General features: G+C 34.4%; 1 protein-coding gene and 1 long non-coding RNA gene across 2 annotated transcripts in view; one reads left to right on the top strand and one right to left on the bottom strand.

Moving 5' to 3' along the window:
- Positions 1-2,162: 2,162 nt before the first annotated feature.
- LOC141485556 (uncharacterized) lies at positions 2,163-3,431 on the bottom strand. The gene is made up of 2 exons (XR_012467282.1): positions 3,218-3,431; positions 2,163-3,154 (listed from the first exon to the last, which is right to left on the bottom strand). It is a non-coding gene; the product is annotated as an uncharacterized lncRNA (long non-coding RNA).
- Positions 3,432-3,494: 63 nt separating this feature from the next.
- LOC111502266 (dual specificity mitogen-activated protein kinase kinase 7) overlaps positions 3,495-10,441 on the top strand; it is a 44,808-nt gene continuing 37,861 nt past the window's right edge. Inside the window, exons 1-5 of the mRNA XM_023156294.2 lie at positions 3,495-3,743; positions 3,809-4,068; positions 6,018-6,245; positions 6,298-6,477; positions 6,627-6,847. Of these exons, the coding sequence (XP_023012062.1) occupies positions 3,614-3,743; positions 3,809-4,068; positions 6,018-6,245; positions 6,298-6,477; positions 6,627-6,847 (1,019 nt within the window). The 5' untranslated portion in view covers positions 3,495-3,613. The remainder of the gene's footprint in view (positions 3,744-3,808; positions 4,069-6,017; positions 6,246-6,297; positions 6,478-6,626; positions 6,848-10,441) is intronic.

Here is a 10,441-nt window from a genome sequence, read left to right as displayed (position 1 = left end):
TTTACTGAATGAACACTATATCTAGGTAATAATAACTCCGTTCTCATTAGTAGACTTGCCTCCAATATTTCGACGTGTTACGATGAGGTGACATATTGCTCACAACACTACTCCTGCACGACTGACTGACCGAAGTTTCGTGCACACGCGAGATAATTCCCCGTCACGATAGAGAGGAGAAAGGAAAGCCAGACATACTGATGCGTAACGTTACAAAGTGGTTTACCCTCCCATAAGAAGTTATCACTTCAATATTGAACGTATATACAGTGTCTTCAACAGCGTGACCGTGTATGTACCCTTTTATTCACTAATGATCAAAATATTTCAGAATCTGTTTCAGTATGATATTGTCATTATGCGAATAAAATATTGAATGTGGATCTGAGACAAAAATTGTAGTGGATAACTTAGGTTAGGTTAGGAACAAAGTGAGTGGGTCTATTCGACTCTCCACCGCAACCCGCAAGGGTTTATTATGGCTCACACCTATTCACACTCGACCAAACAAACCCAGCTTCTTAACGAAGCCGATTAGTTTGTATGGTGAGTGGTCTTTTAGGTCAGATGGTAAGGGTACGGCTCTGTCGAATTCTAAAACCTGATTTGGTCCCCAGCGGAGCAGGCACAAAGTTTGTGCTCTGCTGTTTCATCATTTTCCAAATACAGGCGACAAACACTGTCTTCCGACAGTGTGTGTCGCATATGATGTCTGCATATGATGACTGCATATGATGATTCAAATGACAGTAACCTGTAAGAAGACATTGTAGTAGACATCATAGTTCATCCCTACTGTAGTCCAACAACTGTTTGGTATCAAGCTTCGAAGAGTGAATAAATGCCTTGGAGTGAGCCAATCCTGGAAGATTCTGCCAGAAGTCCATAAATCTTCTTGCCATCCAGGTGTTCAATCTTTGTTTGGCAAAGCGTAAAGCTATGCCAATGACAGGTTCTGGTCCGATGAAGCTGCTTGCAGCACCCTCCTTTGCAAGGGAGTCAGCAGCCTCATTGCCTTCCATGCTAGTATGGCCAGGAATCCAGATCAGAGACAATCTGTTAAGTCTTCCTATCGAGGAGAGTCGTTTTTGGCAATTTGCTACCAATTTTGACATTGCTCGGTAGGAGCCAAGAGCTTCCAATGCCGCTTGACTGTTCGAGAACATTTTTATTGACTTGTGTATGAGGTTGGATTCTTCCAATCTCTCCGCACACAATTCAATATCGTAAATTTCCGCTTAAAATACAGTCGCATAGTTCCTAGGCAGGTTGATTTCTCTGTCCTGGGTCTGCGACTGAAAACACCTGCACCAGAACCAGAAGGTGTTTTTGATCCATCTGTGAACCAACAACTATCTGCTCTTAATATTTTCTCCTCCCGGAGGAACCAATCATCTACTCGGGAACAGTAGGTAGTTTATAAAGCAGTTCGTAGTTGACAGTTGGAGGCATTAAGTTCGAGATCATTTCCAGAATGCTGTGACTTCCAGTGTCAACCAACAGTCTGTTGCACAAGTCTATATGCAGTCCATCTAGCTTCTCTCTCCAGAAAAATGTGGAGAGGAGGTAGATCTGGATCTCCATGGCCGCTGACGGGGTGGTATTGATGGCACCACAGATGGCCAGACAAGCCTGTATCTGTAAGCCAGGGAGCTTCGCCTGAGTCGTTTTCTGTAAAGCCTTCGGCCACCAGGCAATTGCACCATAAGTGATCATTGGTCTGACAATCATCACATAAATCCAATGTATTTGTTTGGGACCTAAACCCCAAGTTTTACCACAAATCCATAGACATGTAGATAGGGACAGTCTGGTTTTGTAGAACTTTTTCCAAGTGAGCGTTCCAGGTGAGGTTTTTATCGAGGATAATTCACCTCCGTTCCAAATGGAATGACCTCACCATTGAGGGAAAGTGGCGTTAGATCGTCCAATTTTCTCCTCCTGGTGAAGGGGATTATCACAGTTTTGCTGGGGTTGACAGACATCTGCTCACTCAGGCACCAACTGTGAACAACGTCCATCGTACTTTGGAGGATATTACAAGCTACCCTTTCCGACGTGGGCCTTGACAAGATGACAAGGTCATCTGCATAAAAAGTTACCACAAGGTATCAATTTAGGACCCTCACTCTTTGTTATGTTTATCGACGACTTGCCCTCAGTTCTCAAGTACTCAAGCTGTTTAGTATTTGCAGATGATCTCAAAATAAAAAAAAATGAAACTGACAAGAGACAGTGTTATGTTGCAGAAGGACTTGCAATATGTTTGCGAGTGGAGTTGTAAAAATAAACTACTTCTTCAATCTGAAAAAAGTCTTATGAGAATAACGAGGTTGAGAGAAAAAAATGCAGTGTTATGGGAATAACAAGGTTAATAGATCCGATAACATTTGATTACATGATGCAAGGAGAGGGGTTAAAGAGCGTTATGAAAGACTTTGGTATTGCATATGATGATAGACCATCCTTTTCCAACCATGTAAAAAATATAATTAAATCAGCAAACCGCATGTTAGGCTTCACAGTAAAACAAACATCATATTTTTCCAATATAGAAGCTATAAAGATTTTGTACTACCGACACACTAGTCAGATCGAAACTTGAATTTGGATAAGAAATTGGTTAGAATATCAAACTACACTTTTCGAAGTAGAGATTTTTGTACTACAAAAAATATCGTATATATCCTGACTGCAGAATAGTTAGAACAACACAATTGAGAAATGAATTCGGAATAATGTCTCTGGACGATAAAAGAAACCAAAACATATTAATATTTCTATTCAAAATACTGAATCATGAATTCAACTCCCTTGAACTCCTTACATGGATAAGATTTAATGTGCCTGTATTTCAAAGTCAACTGAAGTTTCATTTTCAACATTGAACAAAGAAAAAAAAAATAAAATAACTTTCTTAGAACAAATCTAATCAACAACATTAATTTTCTTAACCTTGTCTACGTCAATTTTTTCCCAAATAAAAAAATATGGAATTATAATATGTCAAAGGTGAAAAATAATGTTGCCCGATTGTTGTATATTTTTAATTAGTGTGTGCCCGTGCCCAGGTGCCCACATTTCCAAATTTTATCCATTTTGGCGCAGTCACAACACTGGATTTGCATAAAAATAATGATCATGTCACTTGACCCTAGAAAAATAAGTAGAGCGATTGGAACACAGAGGTATGGTCCGAAAATAACCAAATACTAACCGCTTCTCACCGAAAATTTCTGACAGCGATTACTTCGAATATAAATTATTAACTACTATAAAATTCCATGAATTAATAACTTTCGAAACACATGAACAAGTAAAACTGACAGCAGTGGGTAACCGCCCCGTATGGTATTCGTCACTTTTTTTAGAAATATGACAGAAACTGTTAGTTTTGGACTGCATAGTCGATATTTTGAGTGAATTGAGAGTTGAACTACAGAATACTACTGTAGTTTCGATATTCTGTGGTTGAACCTTGTGAGCTGTCAAACTTTTGTCAGTTGTCAATTGATTTTGTAGTTATGTCAAAAAGTAAAGATCATTTTTTTCTTTCCTAAATAAAAAAGATATTCAAGATTTTTTCAAGAACGTTTTGGTCAAGTCTTGAAAAATGTCCGAGGAGGCCTCAAAAAAAATTGATGACCTTCTGCACCGTATAAAAAATGAAAGGAGCCCCCCAAATCTTCCAATGAGTGGTTCTGGCAATGTTGGCTTACCTCCAAATCGCCCTAGATTATCACGTTAGTGAATCAAATATCATTTCATTACACTAATAACTAATATGTACCTATTGTACATTTTTTAGTTGGTCTAAATAGTAACAGCAGAAGCCCTATTATGTCTAGACCACGGAACCTGACTTTCACTACAAAACAAAATGATGATCAGGACACTGATAGGAAACTGAGAGAAATTATGCAGATAAGTGGGGATCTCACGATGGATGGGATTCTCTTCAAAACAGATATAAAAGAAATGGAACACATAGAAGAACTTGGAAATGGAACTTGTGGTCATGTTGTAAAAATGAGACATAAACCTAGTAATAAAATCATTGCTGTTAAGGTAAATAAAAAAGATAGGGTTATTGTATGATTTTATTAATATTTGTGCTTGAGGAAGCTAGTCTACAGTGAAACACGTTTCGCGTTTTGTTATACTATTGCGAGTTTTGATAGGAATTTCAATCAAGTATTAGCTAGTTCCATTCAATGTTCTGAAAGATTGTATAACAAATGGTAAATATATCTTTTAATGATTTGCTCTACATTTCGGGAAACTAGTAATTGAACTAATGTTTTTTTTTGTTTGCTGATAACGAATCTGCAGTCAAAACTTGGTACTCTGGTCTATTTCTGGAGTGTCAGCCAATCATAAAAATCAATATTTCAGGAATTTACTTCTGGTACTCGATAGAAACACTTGAATCGATACCTTTTCACAATTGCATGTTGTGGTCCTTTAGTCAACCTATTCGAAAATTTCCAATATGTGAAAACTAAAATAACCTTTTTCTAAATTCTTAATCATAGGTATGTTCATTTCACAGAAATTTTATTATTTGTTGGCAACATTGAAATGTAAAGAGAGAAGGAAAAAATTGTAAGTCAGGTTACCAAATTTTGAAAATTTTACTCATTTTAATCTTGGATGATAACAGGATCGTCACTTTTTAAAAATTTCTCAATTTTCAATGGGTAAATGGTATTTTCTATTCAATTCTGCCTTGTTTTAAATGAAACACTGAACGAGAAACATGAAGTCAGTTATTGTGGAATGCACATTCTGAACCATAAAAAAAGGACTTCTTATCTTTTTGATAGTTATATAATTTTTTTAGAACATTGGGGAACTGGCCTTTGCCGAAGAATATGTTGATTTGAGTGGCCATGATTAACAGTACCTAGCCTGAAATATTTTCGGTATATTATCAATTTCCGGTATTTTAATTTTTTTTTTAAATACTTGATAAGTAGTTAAGTACAAACGAATTATTTTTGTTTTATAAAACAACAGAGGTCTGGTTATTTTGTAAGTATCAATCCGTGCTATTGTAAAATTATAATCAATACACTTCGAATTGTCTCCTTCTTAGATAACTTAAATAAGTAACTCCTGTAGTAGACTAGTAAAATCTGTTAATATAATTTGGTAATAGTTAGAACTGCCGGTCAGGAAGTAGCACTCATTACATAAATTTCCATGATTAACTTGGCCCATACTTGAAGAAAATCCATATTAAAAAACTAATCAATACAGTTTATTGTATGATTTTCACTAGAAGGGTTTTACAAAAACCGCGACACATAAACTGCTTGAAGATGCTATTGTATATCGAAACACGTGTCGCGTAATTTTTAAAACCCTTATAGTGAAAATCATACAATAAACTGTATTGATTAGTTTTTCAAAAAGTAGATGTACGTTTCGATGCAAAATTTGGGCATTATGCCTTTATTTCAAAATTCTTGGAATCATGACTCTCTGAAATCATTCATCATGTTATATCAGATCAGAAAAGAAAATCAGTATGCATTCCATGATTTGATTTATTTCCTACAGAGATCAAATAACAATATCAATTTATTTTCTACCGAGATCAAACAACAATAACTAGAAATAAACAGAAATCTATATCCTTAGGATTTAATTGATTCCATGACTTTGAAAGACTTGCAGGCAGCCATGGTTTATTTTCTTCATTTCAATTTCAGTCTTATATTTTATACATTCCCCATTGTTTTGTCTGTATATCTAAGTAACCGAATGATAGAATAATTCTCACAATAAAAGAATCATTCTCAATAAGAATATTTTCAAATCATCATTTCGAATGTGCATACTTGACTTGTCCAAATTTGTTCAAATTGCTTAATAAATTTCAATCTACATAATTTTGTGTATTGTTTTTATTTTTGGTTATGTTTCATTTCTTGGTTTCAGTTTCATTTCAATTCAATTTTTAGCGTCTTTTTGTTGATTGAAATTGTTATATTTATGTTTTTGGTTTTCAGCAAATGAGAAGATCAGGTAATAGTGAGGAAAATAAAAGGATAATAATGGATATAGAAGTAGTTCTGAAATCACACGACTGTAAATATATAGTACAATGTCTAGGCTGTTTTATTACTGAATCTGAAGTTTGGATATGCATGGAACTTATGGATACGTGTTTTGACAAATTATTGAAGAGATTCAAGCAACCTGTTCCAGAAGAAGTTTTGGGAAAAGTTACTGTAGCTGTAAGTAATTGTAAACAATTGTAATTTATGTGTATTGCGAATATTTTTCCAGACTGTTGAAGCCCTTTCCTACTTGAAAGATACCCATGGGGTCATACATAGGGATGTTAAACCTTCAAACATTCTATTAGACACTAAAGGTAACGTAAAACTCTGTGATTTTGGTATAAGTGGGAGATTGGTGGATTCCATGGCAAAAACCAGAAGTGCTGGTTGTGCTGCATATATGGCTGTAAGTATTTGATTTCAGGTAGTACATATTATTTTCAACATCTTGAGCTGTGATTTGCGGACCACAGCTCAAGAAACACTGTAGGACTTCTAAATAACGTTTGGAGTATATTTATTTATTATGCTTATGCCAGTAATATACTTTTTTAGCCAGAACGTATTGAACCTGATCCGCAGAATCCAGACTACGATGTTAGAGCTGATGTTTGGTCTCTAGGAATAACTCTAGTGGAAATGGCTACTGGTGTATTTCCCTATCAAGATTGCAAGACTGACTTTGAAGTACTCACAAAAGTGATAGGACAGGATCCTCCAAGTTTACCTCAAGACAAAGAATTTACTACAGAATTTAGGGAATTTGTTTCTTGTTGGTAAGTATTTGTTATTTCATTTTTCCATTCTTGCCTTATAGATATATCCAAATTCATTTTCATATCATATAGTGAAAATAGTATATTGAATTATAGGAAAAAGTGAATATTTTGTATAAGGAACTATAGTAAAACCAATAATGATTGAGAGTAAAGCGCGTCGTCATATCTAAATTTTACGTTACCAGTTTATAGCAGAATCAAAATATAGTAAGCAGTAGAGTTGTAGGTTGTGGCAAATTACAGATAATACACAATACTAGTACGATTAAAAGGTATTATTTATGACAAAAATCAATAATGAGCTTGTAATGAGTAATACTTATACATTTCTTGATTACTTCAGTTAAAATTCATTATTTTCTGTATAGTGTTAGATATTTATTACAATTTGAATTGAAGGGGTTATATTTTTTTTTTCCCCAAAAAAATTTATTACAACTAGTGGCAACGCTGTACGCAACGATATTTCTGTCTTTGTCACTTTACCGTAACTTCCATCTCATCGTTGCAGTCCTCACTAATGTACTTGCAGCCATGAGCGTATCATTGGTTTGTGAATTATACAGCGTGAATTGTACATTTTACAGTTAAGTTAGTCAGAAATCGACGTGTTGTGATAACAATTGGTGAAAATAATAGTGCTAATAAGTGTTTAAGCGTTACATAATTATATTTCTACACCGTTCTCAAACTACTCAAAAAATGGGAGACATGGTCGGGCCTTCCACGTCAAAAAAGGTAAAACGATCGGAGTCTCGGTCAGTAAGAGAAAAACAAAGTGTACTGCGAGTATTTCACTGTCTTGAAAGAGATCATCAGCCACCAAAAGATGACTTTGTGCATATGTGCTGTAATTGTACGTGTGTACCTCCGAATAACCAACCGGGCATTTCTACATCATTAATGAATGAATGAATGATTTATTGGTAGGAAGATCCTAATACACAAATATAATATACATAATATTTCATGTTATATAGACACACATAGTAAGGATATAATACATATATACATATAGGTACACATAAATACATAATATATACCGAGTCACTTACTATCTATTCTATTATGATACCTTTCATATAATCAGTCAAATCTTTTTTGAATTGAAACAGGTTTTTATTATTCTTTACATTTTGGGGAAATTTGTTATATTCAATGAGGCCTTTATATAATAAAATTTTCATGGAGTTTGATAAACTACATTGTGGCAGGTGAAAATTGTCATTTTGTCTAGTAGTGTAATTGTGAGTGGAATTTCTATAAATGATAAATTCTTCGAAATAAGAAGGTAGCATATGATTGGTTATCTTAAAAATAAATATCATTGCTGACCTGTAATATCTTTCACGGTAATATCTTTCACTGTAATGCACTGAGCATAAAGCATATACTTGCATAACGATTACATCCAAGAACCACCCTCATTCCTCTGTTCTGTAACTTTTGCAGAGACATAATTTTATTTTGGTCAAAACTGTATAACAGCGTACTGCAATAATCAAAATGGGGCTGTATTATTGTATTATATACGGTTATTTTTGCATTTGTAGAAAGGTGTTTCGAAATTCTAGTGAAGAAATATAGTTTTTTTGAAATCTTTCCACAATTAAGTTCCACAATTACAAAAGTTAAATTAGTTGATATGTGCTCTGATTATACCGGTGTACCAAAATCATCGATTTACAAAATACCAAGAGAAGCAGAAATTCATGGGGACGTACAAACGCTAAAAACTAGTAGCGGACAAAAAAAAATCACAGTTGATGAAGAAGCCAAAACCAGTATACGCAGAACTATTCACAGTTTCTTTTTCAGAAATGAGCTGCCCACACTACAAACAGTTCTGGAGGTACTTAGTGATCATGAATTGGTCCCAAAAATGGGTAAAGAAACTTTTAGGAAACTTGTACACGAAATGAAATTTACGTACGGAAAAGTTGACAGGAAAAGCATTCTCATTGAACGTCAAGAAATAATAGCATGGAGAAGAAACTATCTTAGAAAAATTGACGAATTTCGGAAGCTCAAAAAAAAAATTGTACTTCATGGACGAGACATGGGTTAACCAAGGACATACGGTCAAAAAAGTATGGCAGGATGGTAATATAACAAGTGCACAACAAGCCTTTATTGAAGGTTTGTCAGTTGGGTTAAAACAGCAATCTGGAAAAGGTAGTTGTCTGATAGTTATGCATATAGGAAGCGACAGTGGATTTTTACCAAATGGTGAATTAATATTTAAATCTAAGAAAACAGGCGACTATCATGAAGAGATGAATGCGGAGGTGTTTGAAAAATGGTTTGAAGGCATCATTCAACTTGTGGAACCTGGGTCTGTCATCGTCATGGACAATGCCCCATACCATAGTCGACATTTAGAACCATTACCAAAACAATCATGGAAAAAAGCAGCAATTCAAGAATGGTTAATTAATAAGAACATCCAATATAACAAAGATAGTTTAAAGGCAGAACTACTTCAGCTAACAAAATTACACACAGACAAATATAAAAAATTCGTAGTGGATGAAATGGCGTTAAGTCGTGGAATTACAGTTTTAAGGTTACCACCGTACCACTGTGAATTAAACCCAATAGAATTAATCTGGGCGCAAGTAAAAGGATATGTGGCACGAGAAAACAGAACATTTAAATTAGTGGACGAGCAACATCACCTACAAGAAGCTATTCGAACTGTTTCTGCAGAAGACTGGAAGAAATGCATGCAGCATGTTTTAAAAGAGGAGCAAAAAATGTGGGTCGTAGACAATCGTATTAAACACAATATTGAACCAATCATAATTCACTTTGATGATAGCGGTAGCAACAGTGACGAATCTGAGGTTGAAGATTAGACGAAAACTTGTACATTTACATTTATATTATATTCTATTATCAAAAATTTGTAATTTGTATTTTGTAGTACCCCTGACGATGAGTTTAAGTTACTCGAAAGCTTGAGAATAGTTATAAAGAGTTCACTTATCAATTGCTGCAACCCAATAGTAAAAAAAAGTTATATAATATATACATATATATATATATATGTATATATATATATATATATATATACATATATATATATATATATATATATATATATATATATATATATATACATCCCGATATCAATATGGCATCCATACATTGAATGCGCTGATAGGGCGTCCATCATAATTTGAAGAATTTACCGAATATATTTCATGGTAAGTACTAGAAAACTGATTTCTGTAGGCTGGCATGACATTTTTACCACCATAAAAAAATTGAGTACACTATTGATTCGATAGTAGAGCGTCCGTCCGTCAAACATTCATAAGAATTCCTCAGTATACACCATCATCAGACATCTGATTGATAATAGGGAGTCCAATAAGTATATTTTCATACATGAAATAGATTATTGGGAATCCTTACAACGTTGCCAATATTTACCGCATTAAATGTAGGCAGCAAGTGGGTTTTAATTTCTTCACATCTGTTTTTCAACAAGCGTTGTGTCAACGACAAATTGCGTATGGATTTCAGGTAGCCGGTATGTATTTCATTTTTACATAGGTACCAAGTGATATTGACTGATCATGAAAA

This window comes from Leptinotarsa decemlineata, unplaced genomic scaffold (genome assembly GCF_025532065.1).
Source record: "Leptinotarsa decemlineata unplaced genomic scaffold, Ldec_3_MD MMD2_tig00026328_RagTag_RagTag, whole genome shotgun sequence".
Classification (NCBI taxonomy): Eukaryota; Metazoa; Arthropoda; class Insecta; order Coleoptera; family Chrysomelidae; genus Leptinotarsa; species Leptinotarsa decemlineata.
The sequence above is the reverse complement of the archived record's forward strand: the minus strand, read 5'-3'. Positions and strand labels throughout refer to the sequence as shown.